General features: G+C 42.0%; 1 protein-coding gene across 2 annotated transcripts in view; it reads left to right on the top strand.

Moving 5' to 3' along the window:
- The window catches only part of CPO (carboxypeptidase O), a 189539-nt gene that overhangs the window by 156487 nt on the left and 9376 nt on the right, over positions 1 to 23676 (top strand). For both annotated transcript variants that reach the window (XM_066576096.1, XM_066576095.1), the window contains 4 exons: positions 2019 to 2123; positions 9095 to 9205; positions 15073 to 15163; positions 18727 to 18929. In XM_066576096.1, coding sequence (XP_066432193.1) covers positions 2019 to 2123; positions 9095 to 9205; positions 15073 to 15163; positions 18727 to 18929 — 510 coding nt within the window. The remainder of the gene's footprint in view (positions 1 to 2018; positions 2124 to 9094; positions 9206 to 15072; positions 15164 to 18726; positions 18930 to 23676) is intronic.

Below are 23676 nucleotides of genomic sequence, written 5' to 3'. Positions count from 1 at the left end.
ATGCATGATCGTATTTCGCTGTACTTTTTGTATGCACAAATCATGTAAAACTGCACATTCAAAAAAACACACACCAATGCTCTCAGCCATTGAAATGACCATTAGTTTTTAGGAGTTCAAAATGTTCTCTTTACCTGCAAAATGTACAGGAAAATAGAGCATGCTGCTAATTTTTGCAGGATAGGATTGAACTTGCCAAATATGCTCATGTGAGCAAACCCATTGAAATCAAGAGGTTCTATTTTATGTGTATTGCGTGTGCAAATTTTTGGTGCAAAAGTTTACAGAATTACAAAACTTACTAGTTCTATTTTAGCATTATAAAGGGAATCTGTCACCTACTTTTAGCCCTAAGAGCTAAGCTTATGGGCTGAAAGTCTGTTACCCGCCTCTGAATCTTGGAATTTAAGTTTTATACTTATCTTCCCCCTCGTTCCCCTGGTGTCCACCCCTTCTAAATTTATGGGAGAACTACTTTGCAGCGCCACTAAATGCATTAAGCAGCAGCTTCCAGTGCTGAAAGCGGGGAGCAACAAGGGAGGGAAGTATAAAATGTACATCACCACACAGGCAGGAGACACTTGGATCTCCAAGAAAACGGGAGCACGGGGAATGATATCAAAAATATACAGAGCAATAAGGAACATGAGGGAAGAAGGGGACATTGATCCAGGGGTTGGGAAATGGTCTCTGGACAACCCAGACCTCACACCTACATTAATTAAGGAATCCTTAGTATCAGCCCACAAATGCCTGCCATCAGCCAGGTTTCTGGAGATGAGACTACAGATAGCCCATAGATCATACCTCACCCCAATTAAGGGATTTTACATGGGAATCTACGACACCCCAAACTGTTTCAAATGCCAGGAACCAAACACTAATCTATACCACAGCCTGTGGACATGCCCACTGATAAAAAACTTCTGGTCCCGAATACGCGAATACACTACAACACACCTGACAAACTTCTGCCCACAAGAACCAGCGTGGGCAATGTTTGGATATCTAGACCCCAAGACATATCATTGTGCAAGGGGAGTAAGAAAGTTACTACATTTTATAGCAGCAGCAGGCCTAAAAGCCATCCTGCAGACCTGGGTGCAACCAACAGGCCCCCCATTCAGACTGTTCCTGGAAAAACTCACATTCTTATTTCAAATGGACTGGGCGGAAACTTCATTATTTAAGGAGAAAATGGTACAAACTTTCTTCGAAACATGGGGAAGTTTCATCCAATTAATGCCACAGAGAGTAAAAGAAAAACTAAAAAATTGCTTTCACCACACCTATTGGTTCCAGGAGCAGGCGGCAGTGGGGGACACACCAATATAGGGTGAATCACTGGTCGTGCCGTGGCCGCGCGGGGTCTCCATACCTTTCGAAGATCTCCAGCACGAAGTTCAAAAGACTAAGTGTATAAATACCAATTGGGTCAAAAGTTTGGTTTAACGCAAATGTTTTCTCCCCCCCAGCCCCCCCCCCCGTCCCTTCTTGCCAGACCGACCCCCCCCCTTTTTTTTTTTTTTTTTTTTTGGTTTTTTGTTTTGTTTTTGAGTGTCTTTCCTTCCCTTCCTTTCGTTTCGACTCCCTGACCCCTCATACCCCCCCCAACTTTCCCAGTTATATAAAAATGTTATGTAAAAGTGAAGTAGGACGACATTTTTATTTGTGAAGTCAAAACAGCAAATGCATCTGAAATGTCAAAGTTTGTCCTGATTCAATAAAAACAAGTTTTAAAAAAAAAAAATGTACATCACCGTACTCCATAGGTCACCTACTTTCAGCCCATAAACTTAGATTATAGGGCGAGAAGTAGGTGACAGATTTGCTTTAGAGCTCAATCTTTTTGGACAAATACATATATATTTGAATTAAAAAAAATTTTAGGTTATAAAATAAAACATTTTCTCTAGAAATCACAAGTCTATAAAGGTAGAGTTTTGGCTAGGATGAGGAGGCACCGCTGGACCTAGCTCACAAAATGGTTAATATATTGTATTTGACTCCCTTGATAGATCAGCAAGCCTTCCAACAGCTCTAAAAAAATTATCTGGATGGATTGTGGTATTCATGCTCGTGAATGGATTGCTCCAGCATTTTGTCAGTGGTTTGTCAAAGAGGTGAGCTCTCCAGTTATGTCTCTGTGTAAGTCCTTATTCATCAGGTTTTATAAGGAGGAACACAATACTGTATTTACTTATTGTTTAGTGTTTGATTCTAGCATTAACAAATATTGATTACATGAATAACATAATTGTCAATAAGTGGTGGCAAAAGTGATTCACATTGTCTAATGAAAAATAGTTAGCATTGATCATGTATCTGCAGCAAGCAAGGCCAATTAGTGCACCGATTAAATATTCAGTCAACTTCTTTGAGAAGACCTCCCAAAATTGCATTGAAAAGTGGTTTTCTACAAGGTGGTCTTCTCTAACAAGATGGCCAAAATTGATAAGTATGTGGGAGAACTGAATCTATCACAGGAAATCTGGTCTGGATAAGGCATGGTCTTCTCAAAGAGGTTGTCTTCTGGAGAGGCTTTGCTATGTGTTACAGCTAGGATCAATGCAAAGTGATGGAACAAATCCTCTACAGCCACACTTAAGGCTCTTTTAGACACAATTTTTGCTCAAAAATCGCTCAAAGCCATCTTTTGAGCGATGACACTGCTCAACAGCATTTTTGCATCTGGTGTGCGATATATCAATTCTTATGGATTTTTGGGTGTAGATTCCAAATTTACCTTTAGAAATGATGTATCACGAAAGGTTTTTATTAGAGATGAGCGAACATACTCGTTTCGAGTAATTACTCGATCGAGCACCGCGATTTTCGAGTACTTCAGTACTTGGGTGAAAAGATTTAGGGGCTGCCGGGGGAGGCATGGTGGCGCGGGGGGTAGCAGCGGGGAACAGGGGCGAGCCTTCTCTCTCTCTCCCTTTCCCCCCCATTTCCCGCTGCAACCCCCCACTCACCCACGGCGCCCCCCGAATCTTTTCGCCCGAGTATGGAAGTACTCGAAAATCGCGGTACTCGGGCGAAAAAGGGGCGTGGCCGAGTACACTCGCTCATCTCTAGTTTTTATGGAATTTAGATTTTTTTCAATTTAAAAAAAAAAGATTTTTGTGTTTGTGCTCATTTTCTGGTAAATTATTTATATATAATTAAATCAGTGACTAAGCTAAACTCTTTATTTGAAAGTAATACACAGTGGATGAAGCTCTAAAAAATGGTCACTGGATGGCAGAACAATGTAGTTGAGCAGGAAGGTTACTGACATGAGCCTACCCTGTTTCCCTGAAAATAAGACAAGTCTTATATTAATTTTTGCTCCGAAATATGCGCTACGTCTTATTTTCAGGGGGTGTCTTATTTTGCCGCGGCAAATCCATCTGTGGCCGCTAATCCCTCAATTGGCCAGCTTTGTGGACGAAATTTCTCAGAAATCTCGTCCACATGGGACAGCAAATCTGTTACGGCAAAGCTGGGAGAAGCCGGTGTTGTGGTGCGGATTCACCGGCCACAGAAACAGAAAAGTGTGCAGCCAGGTCGCTTCAAAGCAAGCGGCTGAGTGCCGTGGGTTTTGAAGCAGCGCTTTCCCGGTGGAAATCTCGCTGTTTATCGCTGTGGCCAAACTGCGAGATTTCCGCTGGAAATATGCTCTGTGAGAACCCAGCCTTTAGAATCACACACAGGTTGCCTGACTCACACAGAGCCATAAAAAAATAAGGGCTGTAAAATAACGTACCTGTCTGCAGACAGAAGTTCCTGTACCACTTGTAAGCAGGGATGGTATTGCAGCTTCCGGACACTAGGGGGAGCTCATCACAGCAGACATGTACAGCAGGAACAGAACGTACAGTATGGACTTTTCCAGCCAGCAAGGGGAGCTCACAACAGCACACTTGTACAGCACAGCAGGGACAGGATAACAGCAGACAGTCTGCAGATCTACCTATACATCTGGAGGTAGGAGACAACGGGGATGGCAGCAGGGGACAGGCCTCTTGACTTGCCTGCACACTTTACTATGCCTTACTATCGGGGGGGGGGGGGGTGCCTTATATTTGGGACTTCTGCAAATTTCAGGGGGTGCCTTATTTTCAAGGGGTGCCTTATTTTCGGGGAAACACGGTATCTGTACTGCTGTTTAGTAAGATAGTATGTAAGGCCGAATAAAAGCAATGTCCATCTAGTTCAGCCTGTTTATCCTCCTATGTTGTTAATCCAGAGGAAGGCAAAAAATCCCAAGAGGCAAGAACCAATTAGCTCATTTGGGGGAAAATTCCTTCCCGACTCCCTAATGGCAATCAGACTAATGCCTGGATCAACCCCTAATAGTTCCTACCTGCCTGTATACCCATATTAACAATTAACCTAAGATTTATTTCCTGTAATATCCTTCCGCTCTAGAAAGACATCAAGTCCCCTTTTAAACTCCTCTATGGATTTTGTCATCACCACATCCTCAGGCAGAGAGGCCACAGTCTCACTGCTCTTACAGTAAAGAACCCTTTTCTGTGTTGGCGATGAAACCTGCTTCCTTCTAGACGTAGCGGATGCCCTCCTGTTAGAGTCGCAGTCCTGGATATAAACAGATCATGGGAGAGATCCTTGTATCGTACACTCATGTATTTATACATAGTTATTTGATCACCCCTTAGCAGTCTTTTTTCCAGGGTAAATAATCCCAATTTTGATAGCCTCTCTGGGTATTCCAGTCCCGTCATTCCATGTATTAGTTTAGTTGCCCTTCTTTAAACCCCCTCAAGCACTGTAACATCTTTCCTGAGCACCGGTGACCAGAACTGTACGTAGTATTCTATGTGTGGCCTAACAAGTGCCTTATATAGCGGTAGAATAATGTTCTCGTCCCTCGCTCCTATACCTCTTTTAATGCACCCCAAGACTTTATTAGCTTTATTAGCTTTTGCAGCAGCTGACTGGCATTGGTTACTCCAGTTTAATCTATAATCCACTAGTACCCCCAGGTCTTTTTCCATATCACTTTTCCCTAGCAGTACCCCATTTAGTGTATATTGGTGACATCCGGTTCTCTTGCCCATGTGCATAACCTTACATTTATCAACATTGAACTTCATTTGCCATTTTTCTGCCCAAGTCCCCAGCTTATCTAGGTCCGTTTGTAGCCGTGCATTGTTCTCCATTGCATTGATTATATTGTCTGCTAATATTGATATTTTACTGTGCAGACCTTCTATCAGGTCGTTGATAAATATATTAAACAGAATGGAGCCTAATACTGAACCCTGTGGCACCCCGCTAGCGACGGTGGCCCAATCAGAGTATGAATCATTTATTACCACCCTCTGCTTTCTATCCCTGAGCCAATTCTTTACCCAGATACACACGTTTTCGCCCAGACAGAGCTGTCTCATTTTATATATCAGTCTATTATGCGGGACGGTGTCAAATGCTTTAGAGAAGTCCAGATATACAAGATCAATAGACTCTCCCAGGTCCAGCTTAGAGCTTACTTCATCGTAGAAGCTGAACAGATTGGTCTGACATGATCGACCCTTTATGAATCCATGCTGGTGAGGAGTTATTCCGTTGTTCTCCTTGAGGTATTCTTCAATGGCGTCTCTCAGAAACCCCTCAAATATTTTTCCAGTTACTGAAGTGAGACTTACCGGCCTGTAGTTACCAGGCTCACTTTTGGACCCCTTTTTGCAAATTGCAACCATGTTGGCAATGCGCCAATCCAGTGGTACAACCCCGGTCTTGATAGTATCCACAAATATTAGATATAGCGGCCTAGCTATCTCATCACTTAGTTCCCTTAGTACCCTTGGGTGTATTCCATCTGGGCCTGGCGATTTATCGATTTTAATCTTCTTTAACCGGTTCCGCACTTTCTCCTGTGTTAGGTATGAGATATTTTGTGAGGGGTTCATTTTGGTCCCCTGCATCTCATGTGGCATTTGCTTTTCGTTCGTGAATATGCTTGAAAAGAAACTATTTAATAGGTTTGCCTTCTCTCCATAATCTTCAATGATTTCTCCTGCATTATTTGTTAAAGGGCCAGTGCTCTCCCTGCAAATCCTTTTGCTGTTAATATAGTTAAAAAATAGTTTCGGGTTGTTTTTGCTCTCTTTGGCGATCAGTCTTTCAGCCTCCTCCTTAGCAACTTTGATCCTATCTTTGCATACTTTGTTTTTTTCCCTGTACGATTTTAGCGCTTCTTCGCTGCCTTCTTGCTTTAGTAGTTTGAACGCTTTCTTTTTTTCGCTTTCTTTTTTTCCCCTTACAGTCTTGTCGAGCCACATTGGTTTCCTTTTACTTGAAGTTCTTTTATTTTTAAAGGGAATGAACTGCTCACATGAGGCGATTAGGATTCTTTTAAACTTTTCCATTTGTTGTCTATACCGTTATTTTTGAGGATGTTGTCCCAATTAATGTTACCGATAGTAGTTCTAAGCGGATCAAATTTTGCTTTACTAAAGTTTAGCTTATTTGTCGCTCCCCGATAAGGCTTCTTATTGAATGCCAGCTGGACTAGTGTTTGTTGTAATCTGCATGAAGCCCTTCTCTTCATTCTTACCTCAGCATATCGCTATTTTTTGAGTTTCATTCACAAATACATTACCAGAAAAACATTATTGAGTTCTGAGTGTTATTTTTATTTGTATTTAAAACCAGACATTATTCGGCAATACTGTATTATTGTCTATGTAACAGTGCTATATATCTCAGAAATGTGACGTGATAGATAAAAATCTGATTCTTCCACTGAATTCAGCACCCCAAAACTAGTTAAATCAACCTGATTCCAAACCAGATACAGAAAAATAGTTTTGATTTGTTGACCACTTACTCGTTGTGTCTAACTGCACTGACATCACGCATGCGGCCGCTAATCCTGGAATTAGCCAGCCATGTGGACAAGATTTCTCAGAAATCTCGTCCACACGGGACGGCAAATCCGCTGCGGCTAAGCCGGCAGAAGCCGTTGCTGTAGCGCGGATTTGCCAGCCGCGCTCTCCTCTATGGGAGTGTCAGCCGCAGCGGAAGAGCGAGCGGCCGGGCCGTTTCAAAGCCGCCGCGGGTTTTCCAGCGGCAGTTCTCCCGGCGGAAATTTCGCGGTTTTTCGCTGCGGCCAAACCGCGAGATTTCCGCCGAGAATCCACCCTGTGAGAACCCAACCTAATCTTTAAGCATGTTGAAATATCAGCTATCAGGAATTCACAGCAGGATACAGCTGATACTATTGTTTCAGCTGTATCCTGCTCCGTGAAGACAGGCTGGGTATGAAGAACAGAGCGGTCCAGCTGTGTTCTGCATCCCCCGCTCGAAACGCTTGGCTGTATAACATTCCCGCACGTTCAAACGATCACCTTGAGCTGTAAAGCACACAATGATTATCGCTCAAAAGATTTTTTTGAATGATAATCGTTGTGTCTAAACCAGCCTTTATTGAAGGCAGCACTCCTGAAAGCAAATGTCAGACCGTTTAACAAGCCATTGTTATAATGCTTGTTAACCACTATTTCAAGGACGCAATGATTTTTTGGAGATTTTCAGTTCCACTTTTCAAAAGCCATAACTTTTTTATTTTTCCATAGTTTTTATTGGTACCATTTTGGGGTGCATATAATGTATTGTAAAACTTTTATTTATTTATTTTTTTGACAGCAGGGAAAGAAAACACATCAATTCTACCATTTTTTAAATTTTTTTTTTTTTACAGCATCAAACAACATAAATGACACAATACATTTTCTCTGCGGGTCAGTACGATTACAACGATACCAAAAACATTATAAATCTTTAGGTTTTTCCACTTTTGCACAATAGAACCCCCTTTTTTTAAATTATAATTATTTTTGCTAGTTGCATTCAAAGTCACATACCTTTTTAATTTTTTTCATGGACAAAGCTCTGTGAGAGCTTGTTTTTTGAGTCACAAGCTGTAGTTTTTATTTATACCATTTTTGGGTACAGATGCGTTTTTTGATCGCTTTTATTGTGCTTTTTTGGAGATAAAATACATAAAATAAGCATTTTGCCTCTGTTTTTTTACAGTTTTGCTGAGCAGGATAATTAGTGTGCTCAAATTATAGTACAGGTCGTTACAGACACTGTGATAAAACATATGTGGGTGTTTTCTTACTTTTCAAATTTTTTTCATACAAATAGGGGAAGATGAGCGAATAAGGTTTTTTTTTTTTTTTATTTATTTTGCAATATTTCTTAATTGTTTTTACGTCCCTGAAGGGGACCTAAACCATAGCATCTATGATCGCTATGGTAAGGAATTGCAGGACTTATGTACTGCAATGCCTCATTGCTGGTTATAGCGATCATAGGTAATGGCAAAGAAGGACTCCTGTATCTGTTGTCCTGTTGCCATGGCAACCCATCGGCTCTCCACAATTACAGTGCGGGGGTCTGATGACGTCACAGAGGGAGCGCGCTCCCCCTGTGAACCCTTTTCTCATCATGATCACATCATGCTCTACATAGATTGCAGCATGTAAAGGTTTAACAACAGAGGTCGCCGGGAAGAGGTTAAAGGTAATCTGTGAGCTGGAGCACACTGTCCAAACTGTAGGCATCATGTTATAGAGCAAGAGGAGCTGAGGAGGCTAATATATATATTTTTATGGGTAAAGATGCAGTATAACTATTTATTTAATTCTCTGCTCATTCTGAACTGACAAGTCTAATGAATGGTCCTATCAATGATTGACAGCTACTCCTGTATGTACAGTTATACACAGATAGCTGCCAATCACTGATAGGACAGCCCATTGGACTGTATAGCTTAGAATGAGCAGAGATATAAACTAATACAATACAAGTTAGAATGAATCTTTCCCCATAAAACTATATATCGATCTGCTCCGCTCCTCCTGCTCTATAACATCAAGCATGCAGTTTGGGCAGTGTGTTCCAGCTGACAGGTTCCCTTTAAAAGGTCTGACATTGACTTGTGGAAATGCTGCCTTCCGATAGGTGACGCTGTAGAGGCATTGTTTCATCTCTTATATGTTGGGTCCTTTAAAGTGAAAATATACTAAAAAAGAAAATAAAAGTTAATTCCACATACTATTTTCTTTTATATCAGATTGTACAGAACCATGAGAAGGATTCCCAGATACAGAGAATTCTAAAGAATATAGATCTGTATGTCTTGCCTGTTCTAAATATTGATGGCTACATCTATACCTGGACCACAGTAAGTCAAGCTCAAACTTTTAACCTGTTCTATAAATAACACTAATATTAATAAGAATCGGCGCAAATAAGTCACTAATCAGCAAAGCTGAAAGTCGAAGGCACCCGAGGTAACAGCAGAAGCATTTACACCGTAGTTTAGAGACAAATCCCTATGGATCAAGGAGTTATATGCTTTCTCTATGTAGTTGGATAGTGCTTCATTCATACTAGCGTCATGACTTTCTTTATTAACAGATCAAGTAATAATCTTGACGGAATCAGCCCATTAAATTTCCTTTGTTTTACATTAAAAAATAGAGCAGCAGACCAGACTACTGTGACTAAATAAAAACTTTGGAAATTCAATTGCATGATGTGTAAACATATTAGATAATAATTAAATATGCAATTAAATATTTTTCTACTATAAGAGCTGCTTACTAAAACACAGAAAAAAAACTTGAGTAAACAGAACTATTTGGGATTATATGCTGAAATTCCACTTTTGATTTAAGCTGGCTGTAGAGAAGCAACTGTAAAATGTAGTATCTAGAACTAAAGGGTCATCATTATTCATTGATGATGGTAGACAAGACGGGATTAGGATAGCTCTAAAACATGTATATCTATCTAGAACTTGCAAAAGAAGATACATTTATTACACATAAGGTTTGGGGGAATACCACAACGTGAAATAGTTTGTTGATGAAGTTTGCTTAAATGGGTATTCACTAGAGATGAGCAAGCATACTCGATAAGCCAAACTACTCGAGCGAGTAGTGTCTTATTCGTCTCTAAAGATTCGGGTGCCGTCAGGGGGCGGGAAGCGTCGGGTAGGAACGGAGGGGAGATCTCTCTCCCCCTCTCCCCCCCCCCCCTCCGCTCACCCCTGCTCACCGCCGCAGCTCGCCGCTCAACCGCGCCGGCAGCCGAATCTTTAGAGACGAGCGGGCAGGTACTCGAATAAGGCACTACTCGCTCGAGTAGTTTGCCTTATCGAGTATGCTCGCTCATCTCCAGTGTTCACGTCACTGCAACTTACCATCTATCCACCAAAATAGTGGATCACTTGCTGATTGGTGGGGGTCTGACTGCTGTGAAACCAGTGATCCCAAAAACTGCAGCCTTGGCATGTCCTGAAGTGTGGGCAATGAAGGGCATGCGTGCGTGCCTCTTCTCCATTCATTTCAATGAGACTGCTGAAGATAACCAACTGCTTGAACTCGGCTTTCTCCGGTGGTCCCATTGAAGTGAGTGGTGCAGAGCAGAGGTATGCATGCATGTTCTCCATTGTCCACATTCACTAATTTGCCAGGAGTGCAATCTTAGGATCAGTGGGGTTGGGTCCCATCGCTCGGATCCCCAATGATCACCAAGTTATCTGCTATCCTGTAGATAGGGGAGAACTTGCAAAAAATAGAATACCCCTTTAACCCCTTAATGACCGCCCCATCGGGAAACTACGTCCTCAGTAAGTGGGCTTTAATCCTAGAGGACGTAGTTTTATGCATCCTCTTTGGATTGATGCCCACTGGCCTGAGGACGTGACAGCTCCATGCTGTCGGTGCTCGCAGGTAGCCGACAGCATGGAGCTGTCATCCCAGGATGCGGGCAGTCCCCCCCCCGGTATTGCGATCGGCGCTATGCAATGGATAGCGCCGATCGCAAAAAAAGTAAATAAAACAGTGTAAAAAAGTAGTAATTCAGCTGCTCTGATGGATCGGATCCATCACGGCAGCTGAAAATACTCACACGGCTTGTCGGCGGTGTCCCCCGGAGATCTGGTCCTCCCGGACCTGCCGGCGGCCTTCTGCGCATGCGCGCCAGACGATGACGTCACGCGCACGCGCAGAAGCCCGGGTGTCCCCGGCAAATTAAAAATCTCCTGGCTCCCGGCTCCTGAAGGTAGCCGGGAACCAGGAGGTGTTACCGGGGACCACTGTGAGCGGTCCCCGGGCCCACGATCACCGCTATCCAATGGATAGCGGTGATCGCGAAAAAGTTGAAAAAGTAAAAGAAAAGTAAAGTTTCACCTCCCCTCATGGATCAGATCCATGAGGGGAGGTGAAAATACTCACCCCCGGTCCTCTGCGATGTCCCGGGACCCGAAATCCCCGTCTGCGCATGCGCGCCCGATGATTGACATCGGGCGCGTGCACAGAGGGGCTCGAGCCCCGGGAAATTCAAAATTGCTCTGCTCCTGGCTGCCATGTGTAGCCAAGAGCAGAGGGATGTCACTGGGGACATGATCACTGTCATCCATTGGATGACAGTGATCATGTAAAGTAAAAAAAAAGTAAAAAAAAGTAAAAAAAAAATATATAAAAAAAGGGGTAAAAAGTAAAAAAAAAGGTTTAAAAAGTTAAAAAAAGCTTGCGTTTCATCTCCCCCCACGGATCATATCCGTGAGGGAGGATGAAATGACGTACCTAAGGCCCGCGGATTTATCCGCGGACCTCACCCCAGCTTCTGCGCACGCGCCCGTCGCCAATATGGCAGGCGCATGCGCAAAAGCCGTGGTAATTTAAAATCTCCCTGCTCCTGGCTACAAAACTTAGCCGAGAGCCTGGAGATTTCACGGGGGGCCGCGGTGAGCGGTTCCTCGTCACGTGTTCGCCGTTATCCAAAGAATAATGGCGATCACGTAAAAGTTAAAAAAAAGGGGAAGGTTCATCTCCCCTCACCGATGCAATCGGTGAGAGGAGATGAAACTTTTTACCGGAGGCCTCCGTATTTGCACCCCGACGCAATCTTCTTCCGTGAACTTTCCCGTATTCTGCGCATGCGACCGCCGGCAAAACACCGGACACATGCGCAGGAGTGGGGGAGCCCAGGAAACTTAAAATCTCCTTGCTGACCGTTGGTCACCGAGAGCCTGGAGCAGTAGCGGGTGGCCTCATTGAGCGGTCCCCGGTCACGTGAAAAAAAGGTAGCGATCTACCTTTGGCCGGTCTCACATGACCGGATAGGAATTACGGATTCCGCATGTGTCTGATCCGCGGTAATACGCAGATCAATCGCATTGGATTACACAATTCCGCTCACATTAGCGGGTTGGAATTGCGTAATTCACTCGCAGAAAAGAGAACGCAGCAGGTTCTATTTTACCGCGGATATCGGCAACATAGAGCCCATTGTGCTCCATGGTCATGGATATACCCGCAGCCCATACGCAACTACCTTGTCATCGCTAAGCGACGGTGCGGGAAATACAAACAACAACAAAAAAATGTGTACTGTGAATGACCGCCTGTGTGAGTAGGCAGTTATGCGCAGTACATTACGCAGCCGTACGCAGGGTCACAGCCGGGCTCACAGCTGGGATCCGCTGCGGGCCTCCGCAAGCGGATTCCACCTACGACTGCGTAAGCCCGCCGTTATTCAGACCACTACCTGTAATACGTAATTTACAAGAAGCCCCGGGAACGTTCGCCTTCCTGCAGTTCCAGGAGCAGCTTGTTGAGCGCCTTCTGTGTGAGACCGCCGCACCTCATCAAGCTTACGAAGACTCACGGAGCGCCACTTTTTACACCCCATACCCGCCACTGAGGTCAAAAAATGACCCCCAAAAAGCATGAGAGGAGGGGGGGTACACGGTTTTATTGCCCTATGTGCCCATCCCAACCAGCCTCCATAATTAGCCGTCTTTGGAAATACTACATAGTTCACATTATTACTTTTATCTAAGATTTGGGGAATGCCGAAAAGGGAGCGGAGGGGGGGGGGGGGATTTTTAGGGAGTCAATTTTTATTCCGTACAAATGAGCAGTGGGGCCTGGGATTTATTCAGTTGTGCCCTGCAATCCAACGGGTGTTCCCTCCATTACAGGCCTTGCCATGTTTCCTGTAAGTAGATTAGGGCCACAATGGGTATGTTTTTGAACACGGGACAAATGGGGGCATCCATTTTGGGGTGAATGTCTTTATTCCTATGTACACTGTGCAAAAAAAAAAGTTTTAAATTGACAAAATTGCCAAAAAAATGAAAATCGTAATTTTTTCCTTCTGCTTTGCTTAAATGTATTCAAATACTGTGGGGTCAAAATACGCAGTACACCCCTAGATGAATTCGTTAAGGGGTCTAGTTTTTAAAATGGGGTCATTTGTGGGGGTTCTTTATCGTTTTGGACGCTCAATGGCTCTATGAGTGGGCAATGAGGCCTGGAATTTATTCCGTTGTACCCTAAAATCCAACGTGTGCTCCTTCCATTATAGGCCTAGCCATATGTCCTTTAAGTAGATTAGGGCCACAATGGGTATGGTTCTGAACACGGGACAAACAGGGGTATCCATTTTGGGGTGAAAGTCTTCATTCCTATGTGTGCTGTACAAAAAAAACTGTTTTTGAATTGATACAACTGCCAAAAAAATGAAAATTGTAATTTTTTTCCTACTGCTTTGCTTAGATTTATTCAAAAATTGTAGGGTAAAAATACACAGCACACCCATAGATAAATTCGTTAGGGGGTCTAGTTTTCAAAATGGGATTATTTGTGGGGGTTCTCTGTCGTTTTGGCCGCTCAAGGGCTCTACAAGTGGGCAATGGGGCCTAAATCACCTTCATGCTAAATTTCTGTTCTGAAAGCCACCGACTACTCCTTTCATTTTGGGCCCCATTGTGCATCCAGACAAAAGATTAGGGCCACAATGGGTATGTCTCTGAACACGGGAGAAACAGGGGTATCCACTTTGGGGTGCAAGTCTTCATTCATGTGTGTGCTGTACCAAAAAAGCAGTTTTTAAAACGACAGAATTGCCAAAAAAACGAAAATCACAATTTTTTCCTTTTGCTTGGCTTGAATTCATTCAAAAACTGTGGGGTCAAAATGGTCAGTACACCCCTAGATAAATTCGTTAAGGGGTCCAGTTTTCAAAATGGGGTCACTTGTGGAGGTTCTCTTTGGTTTTTGCCCACTCAAGAGCTCTACAAAAGTGCTATGGGGCCTAAAACGCCTTCAAGCAAAATTTATGTTCTGAAAGACACCGACTGCTCCTTTCATTTTGGCTCCCGTTGTGCATCCAGACATAAGATTAGGGCCACAATGGGTATGTTTCTGAACACAGGAAAAACGGAGGTATCCATTTTGGGGTGTAAATCCTCATTTTCATGGGCTCTATAGGAAAAAAATATGTCTTTAAAATGACATATTTGCAAAAATATGACATTTTATTTTTTCTCCCCTAAATTGAACTAATTCCTGAAAAAAACTGGTTGGGTCAAAATACTCATGACACCCCTCAGTGAATACATTAAAGGGTGTAGTTTTTAAAATGGGGTCATTTGTGGGGGTATCTACTATTCTGACACTTATGAGCCTTTGCAAACTTGGCTTGGTGCAGGAAAACAAAGTGTTCCTCAAAATGCTGAAAAGTAATGTTAAATTTGTACGTCCTCTAAATGGTTAAAAAAAACACAAAAGTTTTTCAAGTGTGCATTCCGAATAAAGTAAACAGATGGAAATACATATCTTATCAAAAATTTGTACAGTATGTTTCGACATATTTGAAATATTACGGTTGAAAATGTGAAAAAATGACAATTTTTTTCAAAATTTTTCCAATATTGGTACTTTTAATAAATATACACAAATTATATCGGTCTCTTTTTACAACCTAAATGAAGTACAACATGTGGCGAAAAAACAATGTCAGAATCACTGGGATATGTAAAGCCTTTACGGAGTTATGCTACGTTGAACGACGCATGTCAGATTTCCAAAATTTGGCTCCGTCACTAAGGCGCAAACAGGCTTCGTCACTAAGGGGTTAAATAAAAAGAATAACTTGTAAATACTCTAGTTGAAATTATTAAAATGAATATGTATGGCTGCATAAATAGATATTTCATTACTAATAGAAAGCAATTTCCTCAATATCCCTGAATAGGAGAGACTGTGGAGAAAATCTCGTTCCAAGCATGAAAATGGCACCTGTTATGGGGTAGACCTTAACCGCAACTACGATGTGAAATGGTGCAGTGAGTATCATTGTTTTTAACAATTCACCATGAAATGAAATTTATATAACACACAAACATGTAAAGAACATATACACTCGGTTCAGATATTGCCCTAATTAAACCAGTATCAAGTCTATAAGGCCTTAGTCAGACGGGCGATTTTTCGCGCGATTTGCGGATCGCATGACGGATGCGCATCCGCAAATCGCGTGACCGGTGCGCGCAAGTCGACCGCAAATCTGCTCCTAGCCGCGTTTCATTAGAAACGGGCCGGAGCTGTCCAGCGCATTGCATTCAATGGAGACGGCAATACAGCCGACTCCATTGAAAGCAATGCGCTGCGGGCGAGCCCGGGATGAATTGTCGGTAAGGGCTTAAATATATAAGCCCTTCCCTGCAATCCATCCTAAAATGTGTTAAAATAAAAAAAATTGTATACTCACATTCTCCCGGCAGCCGGAGTTCCGCGTGGCCGTCCTGCAGTGGGTGTGAAGGGGGTGTGAGTCAGACCTGCCCCCTGATTGGCTCAGCGCTGAGCCAATCAGAGGCATGCCTCACTCACACCCATTCATGAATTCATGAATGGATGTGAGTCAGACCTGCCCCTGATTGGCTCAGCGCTGAGAGGCAGCAGTCACTCACCCATTCATGAATTCATGAATGGGTGTGTGAGTGTTTTCAGCCTCTGATTGGTCAGGGCTGTGACCAATCAGAGGCAGATCATTCAGCAGGCGAGGATTTTAAAGCCCCGCCGGCTGAATAGTGCCGAGAAGCAGTTCAGGAGAACTGACAGCGGCCGCGGCTGGACTCCGGCTGCAGCGGAAAGGTGAGTATACAAATTTTTTTTATTTTAACACATTTTAGGATGAATTGCAGGGAAGGGCTTATATATTTAAGCCCTTCCCGACAATTCACCCCGCGCACGCCGGCAGCCCATTGCTTTCAATGGAGCGGCTGTATTGCCACTCCATTGAATTCAATGGGCAAACATCGTTCTTCTCTGCCACAGCTGTTACAGCTGTGGCAGAGAAGAATGATTTGTCTTCTATATGTTCTCAATGGGGTCGGCGCTGCTGCCGCCGGCCCCATTGAGCGCATATACAGAAGAGAACAGGAATCGCAGATCGCAGATAGGTGCGATCTGCGATTTTTTGTTCCATAATTTATCGGACGAGCGCATAAAAAGCGCTCATGTGTCCGATACCATTGCAAAGCAATGGTTTTAAAAAATCGACGGACGCATGCACATGCGCAAATCGCGGCTAAAAACGCCCGTCTGACTAAGGCCTAAAGCATAATCCCTTTTGCATTGCTATTTTTATTTCATCTTGTCCACTATGAATTGGAACAATTGGTTTAACATAGATAGCACAATGTACACAATTTTGCCATTTGACCAATTTGCTCTATATACTTAATTGATTTGTGTAGCTGAATACCGTAAAATTGACAGATTTGTAGAGCCAAAGTATTTCTTGGCTCCTGGCAGCTGTTCTCTGGACAACACGGGGCAACTGTAGGCGCATAAGTACTCAACAGCCGTCCCAACGACTGGCGCTCCTGTGCTTTCACATAGAAGCAATATTCGTTCGATGACTGGAGGTGAAGCATGCCAGAGATCTCTTCCAGCCACTCGCTACCATTCACTGCAAACAGACCGCAGTTCATTGATTGAAGGCTCCTGCTTAGACTGAGCGAGAAGTCCTTCACTAGTCACTTAATTTAAGTGTGCTAAAACAAGGCGACTACTGAGCAATTTCTCGCTACCCTGTTGGTAGCTGTGTGTACACTGTTTCAAGTGATTATTCGGTGGATAATCAGCACTTGTAAAGGTACCTTAAGGAAGCAAAGCTGTAGCCAGCATCTTATCCAAGGATTCTCTAAAGTTGTAGGTTGGCTTCATGCTGTGTTATAGTGTGCACCCAGCCTTTCGATCCCTGAGCTCTCTCTGAATCGCCTATGCTATACTACTACGCTATTCTGTCCCCCAAACTCGAAGGAAAGGAATATAAACCATGTGAAACTGAAACCAAAGTTTGCTTCTTTGGTCTCTGTGAAATAATTAAATATATTCTTCTAGCTGAATGCTAGTTTCAGCAATTTAGATGGAATCTTGGAATGGGAAGGATTACTATCTGTAGTGTGAGTTCAGCCTACACAGTAAGGTCAGTTTCGGACATCCGCTATTAAAATCCATATTCTAGACATATCAAATAAACAACTTATATCTTGTAAATGGACTTGAACCTGGAATCTGTAATTAAATATGTTTGATGAGAAAACAGCATGAAATATTGTGTTAGATTTAAGTATAATAATTCAGTAAGTGGTGCAGGGATGACATTTTAGTGGAATCCTAGGAAAGAGGTAAGCGAAAATAACCTAGCTTGTTGGTGTTGTAATATATTTACATCAAAAAGTGACCATACACCTTTAATAATGGTCAGCTGAACCATTCCTCTCCCAAGAGCTGTTTTCTCCGACTCCAGCATGCCCATGGACATTCAGCTCGGCTGAACGTTTGAGTGTTTAGGGAAGCAAACCACAGCCGGATAGCTCTGGCACTGGCATATCTCTGGGGGAACAAAAGCATCTAGTGTTGAAATTCAATGTCCCTGATCCATCTTTCATCTGACATGATGTAGGGAGAAAATTTAGCAGCCCTCATATAGATAAGAAAGTCATCCGGCCCCACCATTCTTGGCGGGTTTGGACAACTAAATATAAATATGTATGGGCGTCTGTAAATCTATTAAAAAGTATTGCCTTATTGCTCCAAATAATGCCAAAAAAAGCCATGTGCATGGCGCCTTACTGATAATGCTGATGAAAACTAACTTAAAGGTATTGGCACTTTCTAATAAAATATCTAATCTGCTATGAACAAGTGGGTTTAATTAAAGGGGACTCTATAGAACTTCGGTGCTTATTACATTCTTTATCTCAAGGCTTTCTACTGCCCTTGTAAACATTGAACTCAGCATTCCGCTGTCCATACAAATGAAGATGACAGTAGTCATGTGATTTAGCGACATGCCCGGCTGTTCCCCTCTTCCTCCCAACCTTGTTCACTTTTGTGCAGCACTCAACTCCTTCGGCTCATGTGCAGGTTCAAGGTATTTAAAGGGCTTGTGCAGAAGTGAATGGAGCAGGGGGGGGGGGGGAGAACAACCGGGAAAGTAATGTTGTGGCTACATCATGTGACTGCCACCATCGTCATTCATAGTGATTAGAGAGTGGTGCATCCAATGTTTTCATGGACAGCAGGGAGCATTGATATAGTAGGGTAAGCACCAAGGTTCTTTATGGTCCCTGTAAATAAAAGATACTAGTTTAGGGCAGATTATACGTTTTACCAGAAAGTGGCACAAATATTTAATATAGAATACTCTGCATCAGAAAAACTATTATGATAGGAATTAATTTCAATCCTAAGAGGTTTAGAAATATAACAGCAAATATTGTTGCTACTACTGTACAGGGTTATGAACGGGCTTGGATGGAAAGAACTATTTATTTTTGAAGTTAATGTACATAATTTATCTATTTATTCTGATTTTCCGATTTATTCATATTTTCAGGTTTAGGATCGTCTACAAATTGTACAAGTAATATATACTGTGGAGTTTCACCTGTTTCAGAACCAGAAACAAAGGCAGTAGTCAATTTTGTGGAGATGAGAAAATCCGAAATTATTTGCTTTCTGACAATGCACTCATACAGTCAATACATCTTAACTGCATATGGCTACTCTATGGATCTTCCACAGAGCTATTATGAAACGGTAATTAAACTTTTTGTCTTACTGTAATTAAATGGTGATTAAACTTTTTCAGTGCATGGAGCCTTTCAAAGCTTGGAGTGGCAGAATATCCTTGTCCTTGCTCTCAGCTGTGAGCTAATATGCATTTACTGGTCTGAGAAATTATCACAGCTAATGTCTTTTGTTTGTGTGTTAACTGGAAATCTTCTTTAGCCTTTCGGGTGGGAAACTTTAACTGTAATGATAGGTTCAGATTTGTTTGTGTTTGGAGCAGCCTATATTTGTTCTTTCGTAGAACTAATCTGTTTAAATATAAATTGGTGTAGAGGAGATTCTTCAGAAGAACATATATATGTAATACATGGGTGAACCAAGCTTTTTGACATTAGGGCAAAGCCTAAGCCCCCATAGCCAGAAGGGGCATATACTAGCTCCAAAGTCATATGCATTCAACTCTATGTTTAGGGCAATTAAACAAGAAACACATGAAACAAATGCTGCTTCAAGACATTGTAGCAGACAATGTGTTTATGCTAAATTTAATTTATGAAGCCCCTGTACCACTTTGTATGTTTCAAGAAAAGTGTTAAAAAACACTAACCTTTTAAGACATAACCAGGGTTATCACCAAGGAATTAGAGAGCAGTATCCTGAAGGCAAATAGAGCAGAGCATACTGAGAAAGCGTTGGTGAACTACAGTGTTGAACACCACTAACAGATCCAGAAGAATCAGTAGAAAGTAGTTGTCTTTCAATTTAGCCATCAGATCATTTAACACTTCCGTTGGGGGGGATTTCTGTGGAATGTTGAGTATGAAAACCAGATTGTAAAGGGTCAAGAAGAGAGTTAGCGAAATAGCTTTTAGGCAAAACTGGACCAAAATTTTCAAGAGTTTGAAGGTGGAGAGATTAGAGACGATTAGAGTCGGTAGGTGGTAGCGCAGGACAGGTCAACAGAGGGTTTTCTTTAGTAATATAGCATGTTAAAAGATACAAGAAGAAAGGGAAATGAAAAAAGATTGTAATGAAGTGACTGAAGTGGGTGCACTTTAGAGCCAAGGAACGAGTGAAAAGTGTCAGAGTAGTTTTGGATTATTGGATATTCAGGAGATGCAAGTTGTGAAGTATGCTGGTTTGGCATGGTGAAGGGCAAAGTTGAAAGTTTTGAGCATGAATTTCTAGTGGAGAAAATCTGCAGACATCTGTCATTTCTCTACAGGTGTGCAGCATACCCTGAGCACCACTGAAGGAAACATATTTGAGGTGTGTGCCAGGGTTGCCATAGTCCACATCCGGAAGGAGATGGAAGAGGGCATACAATCGATATTAACCGAATTTTCAGGCTTTCTTTGTGGGGCATGTAAGAACCTGACGTTAGTAGAAATAGAAGATTGACCGGTGTTAGAGAAAATATTCCCCTCAGTTAGTAGTAGGAGAATGGAGAGGGTGAGCAAATAGTTGAGATATTTGTGAAAGCAACTTTTATGTTTCACAGTGGAATCAGATGGATTGAGGTGGTATAAGAAAGAGAAGAGAGCATGTGAGCGAGGGAAGGAGAGAGTTGCTGATGTGGATGAAATGCACTGAAGGTAGACATTGCTTGTTAGTTTTGAAACAGAGAACAAAAACGAAGATAAAGTAATGACAATAGTGTTAAATTTCCGTTCGCTTAAGTAGTTTATATAGCATCAATGTCTCCTGCCTTGTTGAACTGCCATGCTTAACTGTAGAGATACTTAGACGGAAATTGCACTTCCACTTAAATTACTTGTGCCAGCCACCCATCACATGTCCTAATTTATAGGGGCTGTGTAGTTATAATATCTAGAGCTAATTAAGAAATTAGCATTTAAGGTATAAATACTAAGCACAGGAAAAACAAACAACGTTTCAGGCTTGTGTGTATCATAAATTCTGATAGGGATTAAAGAATTGGACAAAAGTTAACAGATACATTGAATTAAAAAGGAAGGGAAAGGTAGACACATGTATAAAGCATGAAATTAAACTTTACAGCAATTAAAATGAAGGTTCAGTGCAGAGTTAGTGGAGGATAGAGCATACCATCAAATCAAATTTTACAACAATCAGATTGAAGGTTCAGCACAGAGAGAGGTACATACACCAATTAGCCATAACATAAATCTACTGATAGGGTAAAGTAAGGGCCCTTTACACAGGAATCCTCATCGCTAGTGATTAGAGGCAGAGTGGGCCTGGAAATGTTCCAATCAGGAGGCTGGAATCGGCACGCGTGATGGGGCGGAGCTACGCGATGACGCGCAGAAGGGGGCGGAGCCAGAACGCCGCTGCTGCCGGGCAGACCCGAAGGCAGAAGACCCTTATGCGCAAGCGCGTCTAATCGGGCGATTAGATGCTGAAGTTAGACGGAGCCATGGAGACGGGGACGCCAGCGCAGGGAAGGTAAGTGAATAACTTCTGTATGGCTCATATTTAATGCACAATGTATATTACAAAGTGCATTAATATGGCCATACAGAAGTGTATAACCCCACTTGCTTTCGCGAGACAACCCCTTTAAGTACTGTGGTTATTATCCTTTTCATCTTGTTTTCTGTTGTCTTCTCCTATTCCACTTAGGGTCTGCTAGTGGCCTAGGTACATGGTCAGGTTCGCCCTTGTCAGGGCAGGTTATCTGCGTATTGGCAGGTCCCTTCCCTGGGTAAGGGTATTAAGGGACAGTGTTTTCATTGTGGCAGTGCTTAGACGTGACACAGAAAAGCTGGTCACCAGAAGAGCCTTTTCCTGGGTTCAAAACTGGGCACAGTAACCACAATGAAATAGCCACAGTCACTGTTCCTCAAGAACAAACAATCATAATGGTAAAAATGGTTCCAAAATAAGTCTTTAATAAACCAAGAGACAATATTAAGCTACACATCTCAACAAAGTTCAAACCACTCATATATAGCTTTGTGAGTAGAAAAAACACATTCCACACTTTCTTGCCTACATCCTCCACCAGTAAACGTTCCTAGCTGAATGACTGCTCACTAGAGTTGAGCGAACATACTCTGCCGAGCTTGATGCTCGTTCGATCATTAGCGTACTCGATGGTGCTCGTTATTCGAACAAGCATCACGCCGTGTTTGACCCCCACCCCAGTTTTTGGCTCCTCCCTGCTGTGACGTGCCTGTTTTGGCCCCTCCCCGCCGCAGCGCGCACATCAGTGGCAAATTTTTTTTGGCTGGCTGGCAGGCAGAGAGAAACAAGAAAGAAAAAAAAAAAGCTCGGGACCCGGCGTCCCACAAACAAAAATGCTCGAGTCTCCAATTGTAGTCAATGGGGTTCTTTACTCGAGTAGAGCTTTCTAATTTTACGAAAAGCTCGACTCTAATAACGCGGACTCGAGCATTTGGGTGCTCGCTCATCTCTACTGCTCACTAAATATAGGACTTACACAGGCTTACTGCCTTACTATAACACATTGTTTTTCAATATCATACCCATCCAGGGTGTCAATCTAGGAGTAAAAAAGTAAAAAAAACTGCAAAACATGCAAGCTCTTTGCCACAGTACTGTTGTACACCTGGTGATGCATTCCTTCTACTGTGCCATTTGTGAGCTGTGAGATTCAAACAGTATTTACAGTACAAATGCAGCAAACTTTCTGTGACAAATTATCTTGAGCAATTGAAAAGCTATTGTCACATTTACACAACAAAAAGCCATTGAAAGGTTATTGAAAGGGCACATCAGTTCTGGCACAAAACTTTTTCTTAACACATTAAGTCTCAAGTTACACTTTGCTATATCTGTACATTAAGGCTACTTTACTAATGGAGCGAGCACATGTAACTCTTCCATAATGTATTCATGATTCTCAGTACAAGATCTTAAGATGAGGCCATCCATTCCTGGTGAACACAACAAGCTCAATGTACAACTCTGATTCCAAAAAAAGTTGTGACAATGTGTAAAATGTAATCAGAAGTTGAAATTCAGGCATTTTTTAATTTAACTTACAAAATTAACTCATTTAGAAATTGATGGCAACAACAGATCTCAAAAAATTTGGGACAAAATCTGTAATTCTGGAATGTTTTTTTATTTTTATTTTTCACTGCATTCTCTGAGCAGTATAAATATATTACAGTAATCCTACAGGCCAGTACGATTATGCCAATACCCAATTGTAATAGTTTTTTTTCTTTTTCGTGATTTTTAAACTTTTATTACATTTTTTTTTTAAACTGTGAAAATCACCCTCCTTTTGCCATATCTATAATAAATCAAAATCATAAAAGAAAAATACATATTTGGTATCACCATGTCCAAAAAAGTCTGATCTATTAAAGTAGTGCATTATTTACACCCCACGGTGAAAGTATTCTGAAAGAAAAAAATTAAGAAGGCCAGAAATGCACTTTCAGTCACCCTGTCTCCCAGAAAAAATGCAATAAAAAGCTATCAAAAAATCGTATGTATTCCAAATTGGTACTAATGTAAACTACAGGACATCCCACAAAAAATGAGCCCTTGCTCAACTATGTCTATGGAAAAATAAAAGTTATTGCGCGCAGAAGATGCAGCAGAAAATAATTTTTAAAAATTGAATGTCTTTGAAAAAAAAATACAACAGCAAAAAAAAAAAAATCTATACAAGTTTTGTATCGTAGTAATTGTACTGACCCGTAGAATAAAGTTATCTTTTCATTTTTGTAGCAGTTTGTGCGCCGTAGAAACAAAATGCACTGAAAGATGGTGGAATGTCATTTTTTTTTCATTTTACTACACTTAGAATTTT

Source organism: Eleutherodactylus coqui, chromosome 8 (assembly GCF_035609145.1).
Source record: "Eleutherodactylus coqui strain aEleCoq1 chromosome 8, aEleCoq1.hap1, whole genome shotgun sequence".
NCBI classification, from domain to species: Eukaryota; Metazoa; Chordata; class Amphibia; order Anura; family Eleutherodactylidae; genus Eleutherodactylus; species Eleutherodactylus coqui.
Note: the sequence above shows the minus strand (reverse complement) of the source record. Positions and strands in the feature narration are given on the sequence as shown.